Source organism: Astatotilapia calliptera, chromosome 5 (assembly GCF_964374335.1).
Source record: "Astatotilapia calliptera chromosome 5, fAstCal68.1, whole genome shotgun sequence".
NCBI classification, from domain to species: domain Eukaryota; kingdom Metazoa; phylum Chordata; class Actinopteri; order Cichliformes; family Cichlidae; genus Astatotilapia; species Astatotilapia calliptera.
Window position 1 is genome coordinate 18,457,878 of NC_137426.1, and position 25,262 is coordinate 18,483,139.

At 38.4% G+C, this 25,262-nt stretch overlaps 1 protein-coding gene across 1 annotated transcript in view; it reads right to left on the bottom strand.

Moving 5' to 3' along the window:
• Positions 1-2,315: 2,315 nt before the first annotated feature.
• Positions 2,316-25,262, bottom strand: part of iars1 (isoleucyl-tRNA synthetase 1) — a 61,394-nt gene continuing 38,447 nt past the window's right edge. Inside the window, exons 19-34 of the mRNA XM_026167730.2 lie at positions 23,920-24,064; positions 20,668-20,788; positions 20,348-20,439; positions 19,849-19,926; positions 19,191-19,312; positions 16,568-16,670; positions 15,696-15,779; positions 12,877-13,051; positions 11,021-11,130; positions 8,810-8,905; positions 7,120-7,296; positions 6,700-6,820; positions 6,318-6,443; positions 5,084-5,230; positions 4,062-4,214; positions 2,316-3,539 (exon numbers count right to left, since the gene is read on the bottom strand). Coding sequence (XP_026023515.2) covers positions 3,457-3,539; positions 4,062-4,214; positions 5,084-5,230; positions 6,318-6,443; positions 6,700-6,820; positions 7,120-7,296; positions 8,810-8,905; positions 11,021-11,130; positions 12,877-13,051; positions 15,696-15,779; positions 16,568-16,670; positions 19,191-19,312; positions 19,849-19,926; positions 20,348-20,439; positions 20,668-20,788; positions 23,920-24,064 — 1,933 coding nt within the window. The 3' untranslated portion in view covers positions 2,316-3,456. The remainder of the gene's footprint in view (positions 3,540-4,061; positions 4,215-5,083; positions 5,231-6,317; positions 6,444-6,699; positions 6,821-7,119; positions 7,297-8,809; positions 8,906-11,020; positions 11,131-12,876; positions 13,052-15,695; positions 15,780-16,567; positions 16,671-19,190; positions 19,313-19,848; positions 19,927-20,347; positions 20,440-20,667; positions 20,789-23,919; positions 24,065-25,262) is intronic.

Here is a 25,262-nt window from a genome sequence, read left to right on the forward strand (position 1 = left end):
GTCCTGTTGTATCACCCGATTTGAGCCAAGCTGTTGAACATATGGCCTCACCAAATAATGTTTGGGTATTCTACTTTGGTAATTGGTAAGGTACTTGGAAACAGTAACTGTATACTTACTTTTTCATGTACTGCATAGGATTGAGAGGAAACAATGAAGATAAATGTGAACCGTTTTGTCTGGAGTTTTTTTTTTTTTTTTGCATAATGTGATGCCACAGTAAGATTAACCTTTATTGTTTTGAATATAAAATGCCATCACTTTATCATACTGCTCAGTAAATTTGACTAAATTTGTGTGAAATCACGCTTTGATTTGCGCATGAATTCTTGAGTTATGACCAAAAACATGTTTTGTGGAGCCTGTTGAGTTTTGACAACCAAATAAAGATAATTGACTTAAATCTGTGTTATTCCTCTCTGCTATCCTTTTCATGTCATTTTTCCTGTTAGCTGACCTGATAAATACAAAAACCAGATCAAGGTCAATTCATTAACAAATAAATGGTAATAAATGTACAATAACATATGGTATAATAATGAGATATATAGATTTTAAAGAAACCTCAATACATACTAAATGTCCATCCCACAACATAAAACCAACAGAAATGACATCATCACTGTTCCCCACCCCAAGATTTTGAGTAGCTATACTTCACCTTCCACAAGTTATGGGGGAAATTTAGAGAAAACTATTTCCAGACATTAATTATGATATTGATAATTAGGTTTTAATTAGTATATATTCACATGTACTTTGAATATTGTTTTTATTAGCTTAGAATTAGCTACATTATAAGCCAAAGTTGTTTTTATCTTAAAGGAGGAATAGTTGGTTGTTTGTACTCTGTGACCACTAAATTCTACACACTGTTCCTTTAATATGAGAATAACTTTGAATGCTAATATGTAAAATCACTCTGTGGATAACATAACACATCACACAATACTTTATTAATCCCAGAGGAAATTATGTGTTCACAGGTGCTCCACAGTGGATCTCAGTGACGTCGATGTATTTATGGGTAACTGTGAATGGAAGCAGTTTACTATACAGTGTTGGTGCTGATGACTTAGCAGGGTGCAGGGTGAAGAAATGTTTATGAGCATTAGCTGCACGGTAGAAGATTAATGGACTATTTATGCATTTAATTTGGATGTAAATTAATAGTAAATTTATGGTATGGCGTTGCAAGGATGTGTAGAAGATGATGTTTTGCAGCAGCGCCCCCAGCTGAGAATTACCTCAACTACCAAAGTAGACTGCTCTTCCTCCTGGCTTTTTTTAATAATCAAAATATGCAAATCAACAACCAAACCAACGGGAAACTGGTTTTTGCAGACACGGATTAATAAAAGTCCCATTTAAACATTCACTGGAAAGCCACATCAGCCTCACACTGTGCCCGGTAAATGCCTTATGAAAACCACTTGTGGAATCATCCAAATCAGTGTCTAATGCATGCTCTGTAGTAATCAGAATTAAAAACAGGCCCAGACATAACAATAAGGAATAGAGCCAAAAGAATAACCTAATGGGAAGATTAATACTTCTGAGATTAAGATAATACTTCAGGATAGTACTTTTGCTTGCACTGTCCCTTGGTCCTTACTAAGTTATAACTTTTTGGCTAAGAAGAGCCAAGAAGTTATAACATACAAAAAGCTGAAATTAAACAGTGTTGCAAACAATGAAAAGCATCCATTGATGCTACCATCTGTGCTTGTCCCTAGCCCCAGCATAGGATCATCTACATGGAGCTACATGCCTTTGAGTACTCAAAAGGGTGAAAACCCCTTTGCATAGGCTCAAATGGAAACAAATGCAGAAACAAAGTATTACACCATATATAAAAGATGGACTTAGTTATTGTGAGATCTCTGCAAGAAACTTGCAACACGATGCATGGTATCGATGCAGCTTGCAACGACGTGGCAGGTTGTGGTGTTGGGTTAGGAGGGCTTTCCAGTTACCTTGTTACTTCCGACAGAAGTCCAACTCACACATTAGGTCTTCTTGCTTTGGGCTGTTTTTAGTCAACTGAATGATGAATGTATCTGGATCAGAGGGTTCAGCTGGGAGTTATGCTAGCACTAGTCATCTAATTTTGGTCATGGGCTGCTTTGTTAATTCACTGTGATAGTGAATGTGATGCTATTTCGGACTAGGAGAAAACAGAAACTGAACAGCCAAATCCTTAAGAGTACCTGTGTGTCATACAAGAAGCTACAGTCTAAATTATGCATTACCTTTAACACTTCAGTTCAGTAAAAAAGTAAAGCACCCACGTGGAGTTAAAATAAAGAGGGAAATTAACTTCAGAGATTTTATTGTAACTCATTTTCAAAGTAAGTCCACATGCCAAAGTGTACTTTTACCACAGCTGAGAGCATCTGTAATGCATTTTGATGTATTTGTTCTCTGACCTTGCTGCTAAAGAAAGTAACATCAGTCATTCAAAATGTCAGACTGCAGGATCCCACAGAAACATTCTGTCTCTCACTGCCACGAAGAGGTTTAAGTGAACAGAAAGGAGACAAGGAAAAAAAAAACATGCTGATTCCAAGTCACCTTTGATTTATTCAGTCACCTAAAATAGTACATTATTCATCTGTTGCTCTTTTCATTGCAGAACCTTTTTGTCCCCAGGTACAGCAGCCCAAAAACCCATTTCACCTTTTAAATGCCTTTTCCATTGTCACAGGATTCTCAATGCAGTGAGCACAATGAGTTTATCTGTTAAATTCAAAATGGTGTATAAGCACAATAGCCCAAATTTGCTTTTCCAATTATGAGACAAAGCAATAATTACTCTGGACTAAGCTGCCTTCAAATAAGCCTCAAAGAGAAGTAGCTTGCATCATTATCATAATAAAGAAAATCATCCACTGGTAAAATTGACAGTTAATCAAATTAAACTGTTTCCTCGAAACCTGGAAAGAGCTGGTTATGTATGAACCATCACTGTGTTACAGAGGTGAACCCACTTTTTAGGAGAGAATGTACACCATCACCCAGAAAAATCCCTTCTTGGTCGACATTAAATATGACCTAACAAGATACTTTTCAGAAACAGCTACTTACAGTTGCAGACAAGGATAATATGAGGAGGGAAAACCTGTGTGGTTGTCAGGGAGAAAACTGGAGCGAGAGAGACCATCGACTCTTATAAAGACCCCCCCATTTAAATATAAAGACATCCCAAAACGTTCTTCTTCTTTTTTTTCCATCTGAGTTTATGTTACACAAAGACTTTTCTGTTTGTGACTCTGCATTTTAACAGTTCTGAATTTGACAGACAACCCCTGATTTGCATTCAAAAAGCATCATAAACATATGAAGCTACTCCATGCTACTCCATCGTACATCAATCGGGCTATTGAGTGGTAGAAACCTTCATTTAGGGAACATGTGGTCTGTCAGAGACAAATGCTCTTCAGGTGGTTTGTGGATTTATGCCTCAGCGGTCGTAGGAAGAACTCTCACAAACAGAGTTTTGGTGTCAAGAGATTTGACTGAAGAATCAGCTGGCAGCTCTGGAAAACAGAAGTATTTATGGCTAAAATTACATTTGAGAAGAGCAGTTTTTAAAACTTTTAAAACCCTACAGCTAAGGAAAGTTACTTTGCTTTATCAAAGCAGTTAAAAGAAACTTGGTGTCTTTCAGGAAAATGCTTCGATTTTTTAAAAATGACAATGCACTAACTCGTGTTTTATACTTGATTTGGACGTCCTACTGGTTACAATAAAGAATACACAGCTTAGCATCTAACAACATACACAACTAGAATCTTACAGCTTTCCCTACAAGCTGAAAATCTTTTTTTAAAAATCTGCCTATGTGCAGATTTGCAAAATCTATTCCAGTCACAGAAGCCATTTTTCTGCATGTACTACTAGGTACTGAGTAGTATTTTAAGGAAAATCTGGCAAATACATTTACATGTTTTTACTAACTTTTCATGAGAAAGTGTGGGAGGAATCACCGTATCTCTATCAGCCATTAATTGCCTTAAAATCTGTTTCAGTGATGGTTTTAGTGATCTTTTTTTTTTTACCCTGAGTAAGGTCCTCATCCAGGTAGAGTTTGAGCCGCCTGCTGCGGAGGCCAAAAACTTTGGCAGTCTCAGAGAGCAAGCCTTCGTGGTTAAGCCGATTCTGGCCTACTGGGTTGACCAGTAGGAGGGTACCCACGTCTCCTGATTGGCACTCTAGAAGAGATAGGGAGGGTGTTAAAGAGAACTGTACCACATGTTACATCATTAACAATGTTTTTTATTAGCAGGGATAGTTCTGTCCTGAGAGGGCATATATACAAGCTTCAGCTGGGAAAAGATGAGGAAAAACATCCTGGCTAAGTAGAAGGGAAAGGTGAAAGGACAGACTGAATGACTCAAAGGATAAAGTTGGATTATACTCAATTTCCTGCAGTAGAAGCAAAACTGCATCATAACTGCACAACCAGCATGCATGACTTGGAAGAAATGGAAGAAAAACCTAAACACAGCTACAGTTACTCCTTGTCAATATCCACTTAAAATAATAGGAATAACTGTAATGTTGACAAGAAATCCATATACATGGTAGTTGATGGTAGCGATGAGGAGACAGATGCCACTCTGTCTCCACCAACAGCTGGTTAACTTACAAAAACAATGAAAAATGATCTTGATGAAAAGTGCTATACAAATACAGGTCATTTACCATTTACCATGACCATTTGCCTGTGGTGCTGATGACCACAGGCAAGCACTTTACCATTTTTAGTTTTGGTGGTAAGCTAATTTAAGTGGCTGTGCAGGCACAAGTACAGAATAAATGAATAAATATATGAATCAATGTTTGAAGCCCCAGTGGAGGAAATTTGGTCTGGAGCAAAATCAATGTCAAACTTTTCATTTAAAACTAGTTCAATCTCGAATATAAATGCAAATATAAAGAGGACAAAAACAAAACAAAACAAAGAAAATCTTCTCAATATTTCTCTCAAATAAAACGTTGGTCAGACGAAGATTAATCTTTAGAAGTGAGAAAAGCGTGTTGTGCACATAAATTCAGTTTCTGTGGCTGCTTCTCTCACCAGCTGGCTGAGCGTTGCATAGTAGAAGGTTTACATAAGGACACGCGATGGTGTCGGTGGAGGGGGCGGGGCCAGGTGACGCAGTTCCCGCAGTCACTGACAAAGTTTTACCAGTCAGAGTCTGCACGTCCGTTTTGCTGGTCAGCTCTGTGAGAAACAGACAGTTACAAATATACATATGTTTCATGATGATTTGTGAAATCTATAAAAACCAACAAGTCCTCAGTCACACAGAGTTAGAGATCTGGTGGAGACCCCCTGGCAACCACCTATAGCTAGGGAGCAATGCTTATTCTCTAACCAGTTAGTCAGTGGTTGTTTCACCCTGCCTGCTGCTGGATAAAATGAAGGCAAGGCAGTATTCACTTTAGGTTTGCATCACGGTTACTGCTTAGTGAGTAGCTGTCGAGTGTTTGCAGACAAGTCGGCACAAACTACGTCCATGGCAACCACAGCAATCACAACGAGGTCTCAGCACAGAAGACCTCTTTGTGGAATACTCATTTTTCCCTAGCGACTGGTGGTTGTCATGAACCAGTCTCTAGGCCTGCATGACTGGGGCCTAAAAGATAAAATTAGTTTAAGATTTATTATCACAGGATAATGGTTGATTTTACTGTTGTCATGATAAATGAAATCAAAAAACTGACTAAGCTCTGTTGGCATTTCTCGCATGATAAAGTGCTCTAGCTTATGTCAGAAGGCTTTATGAAATGTTTATTTTCTCTACAGTTTAACAGAAAGAACCATTTTATGACTAAATAATTAATTAATTAATTCTCTTTGATTTCAATTTGCTGGGGGAAAAAAGCACAATATTATGTTGTTTAATAATAATTTAAATGATCCTTACTCTTAAAAATGAACTGCTCTGCAAAGTGGAGTTTTACAGCGAAAGTTTGCTACACTGTGTGTAACTACCCGTGTTTTCTGTTATTTTTTACTGACATTATAGCTATGAAGAAGATCAGAAAAGTGGAAAAGAAAAACAGTCAAAATTCTGCAGAAAAACTATAAAATTAAAAATGGTTAAAGTGTAGCACGAAAACAGCCAAAATAAAGGACCCAGAAATATATAAAAAGAAAAGTGAAATAAATGACAGATAAAATAACCGACTGGTAATAAAGGAAGAATTTTCATTGTTATTAAATATCTGGAGGTAAAAAGAAGATGTACATTTTTAAATAACATGATTAAATGTTCTCATAAAAAAGAAGGGAGTTTAGTTCTCACCAGTTCCGTCACTGAAGAATTTGAGCTGTGTGTTATTGGTTCCAAAGATGCTGCTGCACGCTTTCTTCAGCTTGTCCAAGTCTAGCCTGTTATCCCCTTTGGGATTCTCCAACAGCACTACACCCTCTGCACAAGAAACCAGTTCAAGAGGATTATTAACATAGCCAAACAGTTACTAAAAGTAAATCACAGGTAAGATAATGTTACTGTATTTATATTATAGTTGTATTTAATATTATATGTGAATTTGGTTGCACATATGTATAATCTCAATCATCAGCAGAGAATATTTATTTTAACTCTATTTAAAATTAGACAGTTACAGTTTTTCCTGTTACACCACTTAAACTGGAGAAAAACAGATTCTCTCCCCATGTGCTACCTTGTTCTTTGTTGTTGACCTTCACCTGGAGGTTGACATATGTGCAAGCTGGTCCATTTAGAGGAGCCCGAGGGGCCGAAGATCCCTTTACTATGGTTAACTCCAGGTCTGAACCCTTCAGCTGCAACAGACATAGAACAAAGAGTGAAAGAGTCAATAGAGAAAAGCACACATAAGTTTCAGTCTCATGACAACTGCAACAAATATACTTAAGAGATTTGCAAGAAGGTAACCACTAAACACAAAGTTAAAAATTTTTTATTACTGTAACACCAATTTGAGTGCTCCTTGTGTATATTATGTATATGCTAAATACTTTCCAGCACGTTTCATGAATGCTTTAAGGTTGTGTCAGACTACAAGCTGCTACAAAACTCAGTCATATATAACCCTGCTTGGTCTACACGTATTCTTTTATACCTGGGTCTTTTCATCTATGATAACGCTGGCAGTTTTTGGGACAGGGAAGGGGAGAAGTGGAGCCTTTGTGGTAGCCAGGATGAAGTCAGTGTGAGCCTTGATCACAGAGTCCAAGTACTCCCCCTCTGGCTGGGAGCGGTAGTACACCGTTATCTCATCTGATGGCACCAAATGCCCCTAAGACCAGACATTAAGAGACAAGTGGCATGAGAAGTGAGAGTTTTCTTTATTGGAGCAGGTGAGTAAACAGGCTAAAAGTCTTGCTTCAGTGGGTCTTCAAACAACAGCACAAATCCAATGACTGCAAAGGACACAAAAAATCTTTAGCACAAGTAACTCTCTTCAAAGTTTTTTTTCCTCCTTTATAAATAAATTACATCTGGAGGAAATGATTACCTGAAAGGAAGAACGAGACAAACAAAATGAAAAGATGAACAAAAGAGTAGAATAGCTGGATTAAAAAGCAGAGACCATACAGGAAGAAATAAAGGTGAAAGCAAACAAGGGGACATTTTTACTGGATGACAGCCCATTTATTTTGGCATCATATGCCGCAAACTTCCAATAACCTTGACATATTCAAACACATTGATCTAATCCTATTCTGAGTGTGCAGCTGGGCACACACATGCACGGCCACACACACATGTACCAACAGTGTAGCACACACATTCTTGCAAACACGCCATTTGCAATATTTGGCTCAAGGGCGGACAGACAGCCAGGTACAGAGAAGTCCATAAGAGGAAGAAGGTTTAAAGGGTTCTCCAAGTCAAGGTAACTGATCCTACCCTGATGGGGCTAGTACAGTGCACATGAGCCTCTGTATGAGTGTGTGTGGTGGGAAGGGGGGGGGGGGGAATAAAGCAACAGATCTCTCCAGTTGGGGAACAGTCCATTAAAAATAAGGAAATGGTGACCCCTGTTTCTCAACTCTGCCTCCCACGCAAACAGTGATAACAGGTGCAACCCACCAAACTACTACCAAACATGTACAAGAATTGCTAAAAATTAATTCCCATCCACAGGGTGGAAAATTCCTGACAGATCTCAGTTTGAAATAACTGGAGGAATTTAACCTGGCAGGGAGCCAATGCACACCACTGCTATAGGGGGACGGAAAAAACTGTTTGTTGCTCGTGAAAACAAGGGGCTGTTGGCTAATCCGTCTTTACTCCCCAGACCACTTCAAAGCTCGAACATTAGAATCTGAAAGGGGCCAGACTGTAATTAAGCTTCCATTAAGCCTGCCTTATGATGGAGAAACCTCTAACTGTGACGCTGCAGTGGAAAGATTTCAAAACTGCCCGGACAATACAATGAGACATAAAGACGAACGGGTGGAGGACTGGGGTGACGGAAATATAACAAAAAGCAAAGTTTCTGTTTTGACTCTACGCTGCAGTCTTGAAACATCATCAGATTAACTAAAATGGGAGTGGTTTAAAGGACTATGATCATACATGTGAAAGCAGGGGATTGTTTAGTTTGTTTAAATAAAGGAAACATCCTCAAAAAGTTCACATCTGAAGCAAAACCACTCAAACTGCCTTAGTGGCATGTTTTGTTTTGCTGTTGCAACTACGTCAGGTTCTGCTTATTAAACACTGGATTGTAAAATTCAGGAGTGGTGTGTTATGTGTCCCTCTTGTTTCCACAGCTAGTAGTGGTCCAGAAATAAATGCCCCACCTTCTTGCGTAGTTTCTGAATGCGGTTGATGACCTCTCTGGCAACGCCTTCATCCACCATAGACTGATCTGGGGTGACATCCAACAGCACCAGGACCTAAATGATAACAGATCATGAGCAGAAGAGAAGAGGGGAAGATTAAACTCTTAGCAAAATTTATGACAGAACTCTCCTGATGTTTTTCTGTGACTTGAGATGAAGGTGGCGCTCTAATAAACAAGATTAAATTCTGGGGATCATAACTTAATATTTCAAACAGGTCTAACAAATGTAAAAAATAAAAAAGCCATTTTACATTATTATTACTATTATTTTATTTTAGATTAAAACAGATGTTTGGAATAATATTTAAGCTGGAGGTTTAATTAATTTCATTAGTATTTATTCTAATCCAAGCTTTTATGTCTTTAAGATATGTCAGGTACTTTGATCCAGAAAGTGAGAAGATCATTAGTTAATGTAGCTATAACTGTGAAAAATGTACATAGCACTATCTGCACAGCAAGTTAACTGTGTGCTGTGTTTTCCAATAATACTCTTAAATAGAAAGAAACAATGAGGTGAAATGTGCTCGTCCTGGCATACAAAAACTGCCACAAAAACTGAATACGAGTCATAAAAAGAAAGTATTTCACACAAAATAAAGATCTTCAAGCATTACTAATCTCCTAATATACACATACAGCGGCCATGTTTTTTTCTACAGATGTTCAAATGCTTGTTAATGGAAATATCTAATCAGCCAACACTTTTTGGCAATTCATGAGCAAAAATGCTAATGCCAGGTTGTTTCCAGCTGAGAGGAATGCAAAAGTAACTTAAATAAACCCTTGGTACAACAAAGGTATGCAGAAGAGCATCTCTGAATGCACAAAATATCAAACTTGGATTACAGGAACAAAATATTGCATTGGTTGCCACGCCACTCCTGTCAGCTTAGAACAGGAAACTGAGGCTGCAATTCAACAAAATTTTGGCAATAAATGTCTGGGAAAAACACTGCCTCATCAGATGACTTTGAATCCGCTTCAACTTTTGGATGGCATAAATTACATGAAAACATGGCTCCATCCTCCCTTTTATCAATGATTTAGACTGCTTATGGTGATGTGCATGGCATCGTTTAAACTGTTTAAATGCCACGGTTTACCCGAGTATTGTTACTGACCATGTCCATCTCTTTATGACCACAGTACCCATCTTCTGATGGCTCCTTCTAACAGGAGAACTCAAACAGCCTCCACAGTTACCAGATCTCAATCCAACAGAGGCCCTTTGGGATGCAGTGGAACCAAAGATTATCATCATGGATGTGCAGCCAACGACTCTACAGCAACTGTCTGATGCTATCGTGCCAATATGAACCAAAAGTTCTGAGGAATGTTTCCAGTCCTTTGCTGAATCTATGCCACAGAGAATTAAGGCAGTTCTGAAGGCAAAAGGCCGTTCAACCCAGCACTAGGAAGATATACATAAAAGCGCCAGTGAGTGTAATTAAATTACTTTAAAACTGAACCATCCAGTCCTTTACCTCATTGTTACAAACTATTACTTTGAAAAGGTTAACATTTAGAGTTGACAAGAGCAATCTTTAAGCAGTTAGTCTGCTATCCTATTGCCCAAACATTTACAGTGTCAAAATGTAAGACAACATCCAGGCAGCAGTAAAGGATATACTGTCTGCTTCTCATTTTATCATGGATAGAAGGAGAGAAAGATGAGTGAATGTACACATAAAACAATGGAGAAACAGAATATGAGAGAGAACAGAGCGTCAGACAGATGGAACCTGAAGAGTCAGTGTGAGCGAGTGAGCAACAGAGAATTAAAAAGCCAGCTCAGTAAACTGGTATTAAGCTGCAGCCGTGTGGCATGTATGCGGTTGAAAGAGCACTGATTAGAGAGGGCCTCTGGGAAATGCATATATACTGATTCCACTTAGCTGCGAAATAATTTCATACATCACACTCACAGTAAAGAAACATAAATGCATTTACAGCATGTGGCAGCTTGGTGTAGCAACAGCAGCAGAGTAGTTCTTTTTTTTTTAAGATCTAGTCACATTACACTGAGCACCTGAATATAGTCAACATCGACAGGTAGCCAAAGCAAAGAGGTTGCAAGACCTCCTCCTTGCATTTTATTTAAACTTCACACGGTGGCCAAAATTCTTTGGATACAGGGTTGTAATACCAAGAGCACTGGGTTTACCTGTGCATCAGAGTGTGCTTCATATTGTGCAGAGCCTGAGCTCTGATCAAACGTGTACATCAGCCTCAGGTCCTCCTCATGGAGCTCATGACCATCCACCACTATGGAGCCTGCAAATTAAGCAGATAATTCATCATAAATATATACATTTAGCAATATAACGTTCATCAATTCCAAGATAAACAAAGTTTTTGAGTATTTTAAGTAAGAAAATGTTGGTTACCACAAATCTTTTCTTTTCTAATCTCAATAAATAGTAATTATTTTTTTTCCTAAGGAAAAAAAAAGGATGACATGTGGATTGTATAACCATGTTAAACACTATACTTAGTGTATGATTAAAATTATTGATAATAAATTAATGCAACAAAATATCTGCATTTCTATTCTAATATCTAGTTTTACAAGGATTACTATGCTGGCAAGAGATAATGGATTATTTCTAAGTGTTTTAAAAAAGGTTTGCCATAATGATTACTGATGTGTGTTGTGAATGAATCAAAACTGGCTGCAGACACTGTTAAAAATGATTCAACCTATTTATATCTCTGTTTAAATAAATGTGCCCCATGATTTGGTGGAAGAGTTCATCTCCTGACAGGACTTCTAAAGGAGATTTGAGTTTTAATCACAATGAATAAAGTGCTCTCATTTATAACTTGAAATTTAATTTGTTTTCTTGTTTTCTGGGGTCTGGACTGATGTTTGTTTGTATTTTAATATTACTTAAAACTTAAGTCTTTCTAGCTGCATCCACACTAGATCTGAGCTTTAAAACAATACCGCAAATGCAATCTGCTCAGGTTCATATCTCCATTTTGCCAGTGGCAGCAATTACCCATATCTCTGTTCTGACTAAAAACCATGACCGTGTTCTCCTGTCCTCTTCACTTTTCCTCACCCGGAGGCTCGGTGAAACAGTCGCTTCATTTCTCTCTAATCTGAGATTTCCACGCTTTAATTTCCTTTGTCCCTCCCTGCTTTGTTGCTGTTTTACATCTTCTATCTTAACCATTATTCTTCCACCTCATGAAAGTAATAGCATCAAAAGGTATAGGTTATGAATATTGGCCACAACCTACAATCACTTTCTAGCCTACCGGTCAATCTCTCGCTTTCAGAGTCATGGAAATTACACAAAAAGTTTAAAAGTGGACTCAACTCAAGTGTGAGCCATTAGCTTTTTTTCCATGGTAAGATTCATTCACTCTGACTGTTCAGACAGACAAAATGCTCCACTTCTGTTGTTCATAGCTTCCGTTTAGTTTAATAGCAAGCAGTTTCACATCATGGCTTGCGTTCGATTTTAATTGATGAACTGTAACTTTGCAGTACTATAAACATTTTCTTCTTTCTGTGCACTCTCTCCAACATTTTTCTACCATCTGTCTCTTTCCATGCATCGCTTCTTTCCGCCTCACAACTGGCTGGACTTCAAACATGCAAGTTATTGGAAATTTTAAGTTCCCACAGTCCAGCTGACCTCTTCTGCCTCCTTCCTCAAAGACTCTGGGGGCTCTCCTCATCTTTCTATAATTGGAGAGACAAGATACCTTGCATTGCTTTGATCCCTACCCTGTTCCAGACCAGCTAGTGTTTGGATTCAGAGGATAAACTGGTTTCCTCGTCGAGGATTCGTCGTTAACACTAACTGATTGTTCTTCACCACTTTATTATTTGTTTAGCAATATCACTGCCAGCTGATTAATAATTTGATAACACCGCTAGAAAACAAGCAAACATTAAAAAAAAAGGATACATAAAGATTAAGTCAATACAGAACATAAGGCCGCTAATTTTCAGCAACACTGCTGAAACAATTTTGTGATTATTTACTTTTTAAAATTTTTTGTCACCTTTCTTCTGGAAGGCTTCAAGCTGTTCGCTGGTGAGCTCCTTGATAGAAGCAGTGACGGCTTTGAAGGCCCCCTTTAATCTCTTGCCCAGCACCATGTGGTCTGGCTCGGCTCTCAGGCGGATACCATACTTGTCCTTGTCTGTTGAAAGTGTCAACTGTCGCACATTAAGCTCCTGGGGAATGAAGAATAGTCAAACACACCATGTCATTGTCTTTTAGTTGGCTGCAAAATTGTTAATATCTCACACTGGGGAATACAATGTCATCTGCCCAAGACTGATACAGGTACAAAAACAGTGTACAGTAGGTCACTCGTACTATGGATGTGCTTGGAACTCAATATAAAATTCACTGTAATGACATACCAACATCTTATTCTGCTATACTTCAAGCAAAACCTAAGCTAAAGTAAACTGTTACAGGGGAGTTACTGTACTTTTATTACTACTACACATTTGATTACGTACATGAACACTCACAATGTACAAGATTTATAGACTCAAGTTTTGCTGTTAATAGAAGTTGACTGATAGATGATTGATTTATGCATCTCCTGACTGCTTGGATAAGCTGGCTCTTCTGGCGCTGTCGTTCCAAACAAACAGACAAACTGTGCAACATGGCTGAAGGGTCCTTGTCCAATCCCTTCTTTACTTTACTTTAAAAATGTTCATTCATTGCCCATTACAAAGGCTGTTCCCATTAGATCGGAAAGGAGCATTAATGTGAACCTGCCAATAAACTCACTGGGCTTCAGTTGTTAACAGAGAAAATGGTTATGGTTTATTTATTTATGTAGAAAAACAAGCAGATACTTCTAATCAGTTGAAATAATACAAAAGTTAAAAACTTTATATACTAGAGTTGTACAGGGCAAATGATCACCATTCACTCAAAGAGTACATCAGCCCTGAAATCAAATAGTCAGTAAGCCAGTCAATCTGTAAATCTCCAATAAGCCATCCCCACTTTTCAGTCAATATTTCTGTTTTCAGTCAGGGGAGAGAGAGAGAGGGGGGGGGGGGGGGGGGGGGGGGGGGGGCATCTGTGATCCAGTCATATCAGCAATACTTAATTTAGCCATACTGACACCCGCCCGGCTTTGCCATCCATTGGTCCAGTCAATCACAATGCTGTAGGTTGTGACTGAGATCAAGCTCTAGCACAGTTGACTTGCTGACAGAGAGCACAGATAAGCTTACTGTAGAGGGTCGATGTATAAACCTTAAGGGCACTGGGGGGTTGAAAATATAAGCTTACTTAAAATGGGATTCTATCAATGGGTTGATTTCACAAAGAAATAGCTCATTTAATCTTGAGGGTAAATATGGCTTTGAGGTTCTGTTAGTCTGTGTAGGGGAACGTGTGTGTGATGACTTAGTGTGCTGGTGCATTACAATGAAGGAAGCCTGTCAGCTCAAAAAAGCAACTCATTTCATATTTGACATAAAGCTCAGAGGAAACTAAGCTGACAGAGTCACCAACAAGACTGTCAACAAAGCAAAGCTGACCCAAGCTAAAATTCAGATGGCCACAACAGCCAGTCTCACTCTGACTCCAACCTCTCCTCCCTGAATGTTAGGAGAATTCATTCAATTATATTAAATGTTTACCTGTTCCACAAGGACAATAAAAACATGTAAATCGGTTTTTGCATCTTAGTTAATCTTTCTCTTGCTCCTGAGTACTCGTCAGACACATGAACACTGGCCACAAAAAAGGTCAAACCTAAAACATAAAACATCTTTGTTGTGCTTAAAGATGAATCTATACTTAATGTGGTTTTATTGAAATTAAGAAACAATAGAAAAATTCAGCTTCCAAAGATTGTTTACCGGGCTGCAAGGCCTCCACTGCTCTCAATTCTGACTGAATAAACCTTGTTTACTGGCAGGAAAGCTAGAGGCTGACAAGGTTAAATGTCCTCCCCACCAGAAATAAAACAGTGATAGATAAGAAGTGGCTAGAACTAAGATAAAGCTTGGAGGATCCAGCAGAAGACGCAGCAGAAGCTCTTTTCTGTAAAAGTTGTGTTAATGTTCGTCAACGCAGTCATGTGGGGGGTTGAATCAATTTTCCAATTTCAAGAAACAAAGACGTACAAAATCCTGCAAAGGTGAGAACATTCTTCTCTATGACAGTACTATAATGTCCTCTTTTGTTGGAAAAATAAAAAGGTAAGGACTTCAAGGATTTAAAGACAATGGGGATTAGTCTGCAAGCCTGTTAAACACCTGAATTAATCCAGCTCACACCTGAATCGATCCTCACTGTCTAGTAAATAAGCACACACTGACATTGGTACACAGAAGACTTATGATATGCTCTTAAAAAAGAAAACATGCCTGTGATTGCACTTTGCAGTTGAGAAATGTGGCAACTAAGGTAGATCAAATGTTAAATAACATTTAGAGGCATGTGCTTCGCCCCTCTTTTTGCACGAAACAGACACTGAAATTTCAATTACAGCTAAAGATCCAAGTAGTGTGTGAACATGTACTCCCTCTGATGTTCATCCCCTCTATCAAATCAACAGCAGTGGCTTTGGAGTGTAAACACGGTTCCAGGGATGTTTCTCTTTAGATTATAAGTTAAATAGTACTGATCAAAGCACAGCAAAGCAACAGAATTACAGGCTGGGGAAAACCTTTGCAAGAAAGTGACAAGAAAATACCCCCTCCAACAGTGCATGAGTAAAAGCAAATCAATCTCCCCAATTTACCAAAAAACAAAACAAAAGAATGCAATATGAATACACAATACAATATAAATGTTTGAATGGTTGGGTGTTCTATTTACTTTTTCTAATTTACTTACTTCAAGTATGTATTTCTGCAGTGACTCAATGTCCTTCAGAGCCTCTGGGTCCTGGTGGATGACTACAACCTCCTTCAATGGGTACTGTAACACAAACCAAAAAGCTAAAACCAACATTAAAGAAAAAGCATGCACAATGCAAACTAGCATACACCTTCAGCTACATTTAGATAATGTAGCTGTAAAGTAAAATACCAATTCATCATAAACCTTGTTACAGTATGAAAAGTAAGTACATTTTGACACAGGGTCAATCTACTGCAATTACGAGAAAATGAGCAACAAAAAACAAAACTGCAATTCTTAAATCCTGTGTTTGGCTATATATTGGATCATTTTTTTTAAAACAGAACTTTCTATATAGTATTATTATTATTATTATTATTTACATTTGGACAATTACATCTGTTGAGTCTTCTATGATTTTTTTTTACCCAAATTCAATAAAGAATACTACTACCAAGAAAAACAAACATAATATGGGAGTAACTCAGGAAATGATCCAGCACCTGAGTCAGACATGGTCCATATTACATCACATCTGATGGAATCTGACTGTGTTTAAATTGTGTCTCTTTGTTTTTCTGAATTCATTTCTGTTTTTGGCAGCTCCAATGGTGCTTTTCAAATGAAGTCCAACATTTTATCTGAAAGAGCCCTCTTCATAAGCTTTCAATCACATCACAAGAAGGCAATGGATGAATCTACTGATAAACAATGTAAAATGTGCGTGAAAGTCCTGGAGAAATGAAGTACGTGACCATTGAGTAAAGACTCTTCTTGCCACATTTTAAATCATGTTTCCTATAGAGTAGATACCATGTAGATCCCAGTGGATTACAGAAGTGGATAGGGTCAAAATGGTAATCTACCTTGACAGGCAGGGTCTTCCTGTCTCTGATCACTCTGCCCAGCTCAATCACAGACTGCATCCGAGAGACGGCGCCTTCAATGCGCTTGTCAATCAAATTCTCCCTGTAAAAACAGAAAAAAATATTGAGTGTCATACTTTTCATGTTATCATATGCAGCACTGAGTGAGAGAATCAGTGTTTGGATAACTCAGTCTATTCTGTGACACCGGAGAGAATGAGATTAGGAATGGGAATACCATCAACTGAAACTAGAAGTGACTGAGCTCTGTTCATTTAAGCCACGTGACGTCAGTCTCCACTCATAACAATAACACATCCTCTTAGAATAAATATACATTATTCTGTAAAACTATGTGTAGGAAATTCTTGGGTGGACAGCAGCATTTTTACCGCTAAGAGCAATCCTCATCTTTCGTTAATGGTGATTTATGAAATTAATTGGATTATCTGTTGAGGAAAACACTAGAGAACAGCAGGGTCAGTACCGCATATATAAAAGACAGAGTTCAGAACCATCTATTTAGCTCCACTAATAAGGTACAACAAGACTTCCACCTCTGAATTCAAATTAGAGCTGTTTAGCCACTAATAATCACACATAATAGCAATATTATCCCTAACTATCTGCAGGCACACAGAACTATGCACAATGCTTGTTCATTTACTCGTGACTTGTGTCTTCTCAGTGTGCACGCCACATTGGAGTAAAACAAGAGGAGTGGGTGGCCAGGGACAACCAATCATTTAATGAGGTGATTGACGAGCGGCTGTTCCCACCAGCTGATTGGTAGCTGACCTTTGGGAGGAAGGTGAAGTACTCTCATTTGACAGCAGGAAGGACAAGCAGCTAATAAAGCATCAGCCCTGAGGGCTGCCTAAGTGACAGGGGAGATTATATGAACCATTACACAAACTATTTTCCTTATGCTAAATCAAATGGATATTTAATCACGTCAGAACTTTTTTATAGTTAAAGATGATGCAATTAAGTTTGGGCAATTAGAAATTCCTCCCAGGCATTACAAAACTGATCAGCCGCCAAGCCACAATTTTTACTGGAGTAATTGAAGTGAAAGGAAATGAAAAGAACACATTTTGTGAGCTATATCCATTCTGCAGGGCCAAAAATCAAGAAAGGGTCTGTGCAATTCTGCATGAATATTTCTCAGCCTCTTCTAAAATCTCTACTATAACACTGTCTAAAGACAGAAAAAGATATTACCCTAAAAACCCCAAACAGGATTAGACTCATTTTCTAGAGAAAACAGCAGTGAACAAAAAATTGAAAAAGTAACTCTCGATATCAAAGAGTCTTAGCCGGCTATTCCATTCAAATAGCAATTTTACGAATGATCAAGAATTGTTTTTCTTCTTTTAAAATGTAATGAGGGGCACATTTTTTAAAAACTAGGGTCACTGTGTTCAATATGTAAACAATCTAAACATTCAAAGATAAATGGATGAAGATGAAGAACAACAGGAATTAAGGGACAGAATGAGAAAAGCCTGGAAATTACAAAGAAAATACTGAAAACTTCTCCAAATCTACTTTGAAGAGTTAAGAGTTCAGTACAATTGTGATAAAGTACAGCCACACACTGTGGCTGACCCTGATTAGACTACATAAGCAGTGGATATCCTCTCAGAAAAGGAGCTAACACAAGTGTGCTTTTTGTTTTTGCTGCTGAGTGCCATGTGCCAAGAAAAGCCAATGAACCCAGTTGAACTTGGTTAGATTAAAATGGCTGAAGAACAGATTCAGATTCTTAGTTTACTTATGCACCTAAATTGCAGAATATACTTGCAGCTGGAGGTGGTTCCCCACATTCTTCAATCCTGTTTTAAAAGTTAAGTCATGCTAACCTGCTAGCCCACAGCACTTCCTCTTTTTATGACACCATGATGAACTGCCACTAGCAATGGTAGACCTTTTCTGCTTTCTGGGAGAGTTGCTGTGAGCTGGAGGGCCACTCTGACCAGAGCATGGTTCATGTGCTGCTATGCCAAACTAACCAAGACTGCACAACAGAACAAGGACTACTGCTGCCAAGACAGAAGAGTTACTTATGTCTTCTGTATTACTAAACGGTCAGCTGATTATCTATATGAAAATGTACTTGAATTATCTGTAGATGAGAACCTGATTTAGAGTACCATTTAATATTAATTCAAGAAAGGTTGTTCCTCATTTCAAATCGTTAAACAATATCAGCAACTTGGATTTTTCATCAATTACCCTCTATTTAGCTCTGTCTGGATCTCCAACAACTATTGATAACTGGATCTGGAACTGAAGCTACTAAATGAACAGTCAAAGGAGCTTGCAAGCTCCTTTGACTACGATGACCTGGATGACTGAGAACCTTCATAGACATACTAAATGAACAACTTTTGTCCCGTTCTATGTGATTTCTTTTCTTTTTCTTTCGCCTGGTGTTTTTGTTTTTTCCCTGAACAGCAGTGACAAAAACACCGCAGAGCTGAGCGGAGCTCAATAGAGTCCCCTCGGCTGCGAATTCTGTTTTTGTCGTATCCATGTGATCTACTGTTGACAGTAATGATAATAAACACATTAAGTGGCAAAAAAATTCCTCTCAGATTACTGAAAGGATTTTTCCAACCTGACTTGAGGCAGCATGAGATAGTGGATGCTGCTGTTGTCCTTCTCTTCGACAGAAGCAGGGTCAATGAGGTGACGCAGATTTTGGTACATCATCTCGGTAATGAAGGGTGTGAAAGGAGCCTGAAGGGGTAAAAGGCAAGAAAGCAAGTACAGAGAGAGAAAAAGAGAAAGAGGAAAATTTATTGGATGAGTGACACTGTAGTTAATTTACATTTTTCAGACAAGAAGGTCTAAAAGTCAGAAGCGCAATTTTTATGTAGTTTTTTTTCCCCCTTAACTGTTGCTAAAGATCAAACAGAATTGTGCCACTGTGAGTTTACTTCTTATGTGATTCTCTTTTATTCCAACCATGGCTAATTAACTTGCATACCACACAGCTGATCTGTATTGATCTGTGTTAGGATTACTGATTCTTAGCAAGCCTCATGCCTCACATGCAAACATCAATGTGTTATAAATAAAAACTCCTACTACTCATGAATTATTCATAGTTAAGTGTGCACACAAACACACCTTTACAATAGCAGCTTTATGCTTTTATTTCTTGCATACACAAAAGCACAACCTCACCACAAGAAATTTTCCTCATGCAATCTCTTCTCTCTCCCTCTCTCTCAGTCTCACACACACTAAAACACAGAAAGCGGATGACTCACCATCAGCCTGCACATGGAGAACAGAACACTGAAGAGGGTTTCCAGCGCCCACAAGCAGTCCTCAGTGCCACTCTCGCCCTATAAAGTTCGCATGCACATCAATAAGTTCTTTCCCCTTGGAACAGTAAAAAGATTTAAAAAATGCCCTCGCTGACATTAGTGCATGTGCCCTGAGTTGAAATGAACCAATTGTTCACAAGCATGGCTAAAAACGCACTTCTATAAAATGTTCACAGGTGAAGGATGTGTTAACGATGCTTTTAACAGTAGTTTAAATAAATAATTAATACTATTCATTTAGTAATTACAAGACTGTATTCTGCACCAAATAAAGAAAATATTCTGCAAAGTGTAATAATATCTATTATCTAATATCTATTTTTGTATACAGTAATATTTTGAGTCATCATTTAGAGTTTAGTAAGAGTGATATATCATTTGCTTTCACCCACATCTTCTTTACATAAAAACAAGAACAGATTTAGAGCTGTGATCTCACCTTCAGGCGGCGTCTATTGGTCCTGACGTACCAGTTGGTGAGCATGTCAACAAACTTGACCAAACGAGGCACAACGGTGTACAGGCGGTAAGCTGTGACCAGAAAAAACTGTCAGTCTAATTACACTGGAAAGAGAAACATCATAAATAGTTGCACGCAAGACTTAAGGATATAAGAGTTAGATATAAATCTATTAATGGTGGTGGGGACTCAACCCCTGCTGGTTTAAGGTTAGGATAGGATAAGTCTCCAGAGAATTATGAGTCATTGTCACGTAAAATGACTGAAACATTTGCATGTGTTAAGAGCGTCTGTCTCACCTTTCATCTCAGCCTTGAAGAACTGTATGAGGGACTGCGTGAATGACTGAATCCATTTGTCCATGATATTGTCGCTCTTCTTTGCTGTGTTTTCATTGTATAGGAAGTGAATATTCTCCTCCTAAGACGGAAATACATACAGCCATATATATAAAATCATTGCTCAAGCACAGATGCAAATTAATGCTATTTGGTTGTCTTACAAGAGCATGAGGTGAAGAATTAGAAAACCTGCCAAAAATATGCTTCGTGCATCAATAAGAAAAGTAGAAGCAGCAGTAGTTTGGGCCGCCACGCTTACAACTCAGTCACAGAATAAAAATAAGATGGGAGTCTCCTTGTGACCAAGGAAAACCTGTGGTTACCCACTGATTATGCTGGGTGTGTTTTTTTTTGTGTTTTTTTTTTGCTGTCAAAAACAAACTGCAAGTAGTTTAGCCCAGAGGTAGAGCATGTCACACCCTCAACCTCTGGGCAGTTCAAGGTCATCACACCAGTATCCTGGTGGGAGACAACCTATCTCCAAACAATCTTGGCTCGACTCAGATTGACTGAAATCACACTCTGACATGCTAGTGAAGGTTTGTAAATAACTTCTATTTAATTTATAAATGCAGACAGACTGCAAACATGTTGCAAACAATCTGAGCCTGCACTAACAAGCGCAAGATGCCTGCAACATGTCTCTTTGCCATAATATTCCTATAAAAAGAAAGGTTATATCTGAATTAAGCAGTTAATGTGAATTTCTGTGCATACAACTGGCCAATTCCTCAACAACAGATTGCACACAATTGCAACAGCAGACCAATAGATGACTGACTCCTTTTTATTGCTGTTTCATCATCGTTCTATTGCTGTCTTGGTGTGCCAAAGTCACTTTGAAGATGCCAACTGACTGCAAGTGGTCGCAAACCTGGCCTCCTTTTTTAAGTCACCACTTTAAAGGCAAAAAGAACCAAAGCTCATAATATGCGCAGTGCGAACTTTTTGGTCATGCCACAATCTCCAACCATTCCACCTCTTGTATAACAGCAGCATCATGGACCACATTTTTTTAAACAGGTATAAATTGCGTATGAGCACAATCCTTAAATAGAGCTCATAGATGTGGTTAGTTTTATGGGTGATTTGCAGAAGTTGTGCTGTTTTCTAAACTGTGGCACAGTCAGTTGAATAAAATAGTGGTATATCAATTTGAACATGCTGATGTGTACCATCTACAGGGAAGGAAAGCAGTTGCTGCTGTAGTTTAGATACCCGTGCCATCTCCATGCACAGTGTTATAACAGCAGTTGGCACTGACAAATCAGAAAGATATTAAGAGGCAACTGCTTCTCTGGACAAGTATTATACAGACTCTTGTTTCTGACTGTAAAGTGCCTAAAACAGCCTGATATTAAAATGGTTCAAGAACTAAGATCTGCTCTTTACAATTTCTAAGGTATTTTAAGCGTTTTGGCATTTTTAAACAGACTTGACAGCAGATAGATTGCAGGGAAATGCAGTGAGAGGATGCAATTGCTCTTAATCAAATATGTTGGTGTTCATGGGCTCTAAAGTTTGAAGACACACAGGTGCTGCACTATTTCATCTTTTTGAATCTGAACTTTTAATCAACTCATCCCATTAACAATAGCTTAATAGCACCTGAGTTAAAAATTCACAGAACCCACTGTTGATGTCAGTCTAGCTTGAAGTTGCACCTTCATTCATGTTTTTTTTCTGGCATTATTGGGTTCTGGTTTTAAACTTGGATTTAAACTGTACTCCATGACTCTCCCTAAGGACTGCAAATCTAAAAGTCATCACGAACAAGTGGAGAACTGGCAAATCGCATAATTCTCCTGTCTTTTTTATATTTAAACTTGGTTATTTCTTAAAGGCAGTTGCAGGTAATTACTATTTTCTTAGGAGCACTATGCCACATAAAGCTACTCTCAGTAAGTATCCCATTATTAGGTAAGTCAAGATACTGAGCAAATACAAATGAATAATAATAATGTTTTTTTTATATAAATATGCACAGCAGAATCTAGCTTCCAAGTTTTTCAAATTAGGCTGAAATACCCAGCCATCCATTAAACACTAATATAATATAACACTGCACAGAGACATGCCATCTTCAGAAGTTTTCTGATGACTCTGCGGTGGTTGGATGCATCAGCAGGGATGATGAGACAGAGTACCGGGCTGTGGTCGACTCCTTTGTCACGTGGTGTGAGCAGAATCATCTGCAGCTCAACGTGGCAAAGACCAAGGAACTGATCGTGGACTTCAGGAAGACCAGGAAACACTTGACCCCTGTTTCAATTCAGGGGGTCAGTGTTGACATTGTGGAGGACTATAAATACCTTGGAGTACACATTGACAATAAACTGGACTGGGCTAAAAACACCACAGCACTTTACAGGAAGGGCCAGAGTCGTCTCTATTTTTTGAGGCGACTGAGGTCCTTCAACATCTGCCAGAAAATGCTGAGGATTTTCTATGAGTCTGTTGTGGCCAGTGCGATCCTCTATGCTGTTGCATGCTGGGGGGGCAGGCTGAGGGTCGCAGATGCCAACAGACTTAATAAACTGATCCGTAAGGCCAGCAATGTTGTGGGGATGGAGCTGGACTCCCTCAAGGTGGTGTCGGAGAGGCGGATGCTGTCCAAGATAAAGACAATGTTGGATAACACCTCCCACCCACTCCATGACATGTTGGTCAGTCACAGGAGCTCGTTCAGTGAGAGACTGAGATTACCGAAAAGCACCACTGAACGACACAGGAAATCATTCCTGCCTGTGGCCATCTCCCTGTACAACGCATCCACTTAACACACTGTTTGCTGCTACAACTACACATGTTTCTTTTCCAAATATTTATTTATAAGTGACTTATGTATGTATGTATGTATGTATGTATATATATGTATATATTGTACTATTCTTAGTTAGCGTATTGTCTGTCTTGTCTTAATGTTGGTTTAAAATGGAGCACTGTAACAAAAAATAATTTCCCCCAGGGATCAATAAAGTATTCTGATTCTGATTCTGATAATACAAGTTATTACTGCAGACTTTGGATTAACAACAACAAGTTTTTTTTTTGTGCCAGCAACAACCAAATAATAATTCATTGGCGGATATTTGTAGGAAACTTACGTATTATGAGAAAGTGCTGTGGTTTGTGAAGCAGAAAAAGCTAGAGGAACACTGCAGGAATTGTAAAGATAATGAGTCTGACTTTTGTTCATTGCAAATGTACCTTCTGTAACCTTTGAACATTCTGCACCAGGAAGCGATAGGCATTATACCACGGCAGGAAGACATCCTTTAGCACATCTCGCACACCCTCCTCTTTGAAACGCAGGTTCTCTGCTCTCACTACAGGAGAGTTGATGAGGTACAGTCTGCAGAGAGGGACAGTGGAAGTGAAGGAGGTGGTGAGTGCAGATCAAATATTAGCGACTGACAATAGAGAAAACAGAGAGTATACAGGTACTGAATAAGGATAACCCCAACCAACCCCTGCTGATGGCTTGACTCCTTCACAACCATCTCGAAGGTTTACAGAGAAGGCAAATATCCAGTGACAGTTCTCTGGATGAAAGTGCCTCATTAATGCCACTCGTTACTACCAAAGTATGAAAAGAGTTTCACTTTTGAAAATCTATCTTTCTCAGTTCCATTTTAAATACACAGTGACTTTCATTTACATTCAGTCTTTCTAATGGTTGTTATTACACTACACAGCTGAGGGTCATGACTTTATGACTTACATAGAACATAATGCATGAAATTAATTTTCACATCAACAATATATGCATGATGTGACAGTTTTTATTTTAGTGTATTAGTTCATGTACATCTTGGCAAAGATGCCAAAGCTGATTTATGGAAACCAGTGAGCTATCTACAAGCTGAACCAAAGCTATGGTTTAATAAGTTTGATTTATGTTCATTTCTGTCTTACGCCACTTTGGAAGATCAATATTTGTGGATTAGAGTGTGTTCTTAAAACCTAACACAAGCGATTTTCTTTTAAAATTCTGTTAAGCACATTAAACACACACCAGCAGCCAATCAGTGTATGGAGGTATGAGCAAAAGTCTCTAAGCAGCCCCATCAGCTCCCAGCTGCACTGACAAAAGAGTCTGAGTTTTGTCCAAAACACAGTTAAAAATGAAAAAAAAAACTCTATAAATGCTAGGAAAACATTATCGGATACTTTCTGAAAAGTACTAAAATAAAGTTATGTGACAGTGTGCATTTTCTCAATATAAAGTTGCACATGTCCATCCTGAAATGCTTCAAGGACATTTTGTCCCAAACCCTGTTTTTACCAGCAGCAACCATCACAGTGCAAATTAATTTCTTGCCTCCATTAAAGCCACAGTTGACAAATAACGCATATTAGTGTAATATTCTCTGGCAGGCATCAGCACACTGATGGACATTTTTTTGGGGGGGTTCTGTAAGCAAGCTGAATGATGATGAAACTTCACGCAACAAGCAATGAGTAATTTTAATAGCAGCAACACTGAGATTCATTTGGAAGAGAAAAAAAAAATACAGAATAGGCAGAATCTCCGACTGCTAAAATATGTA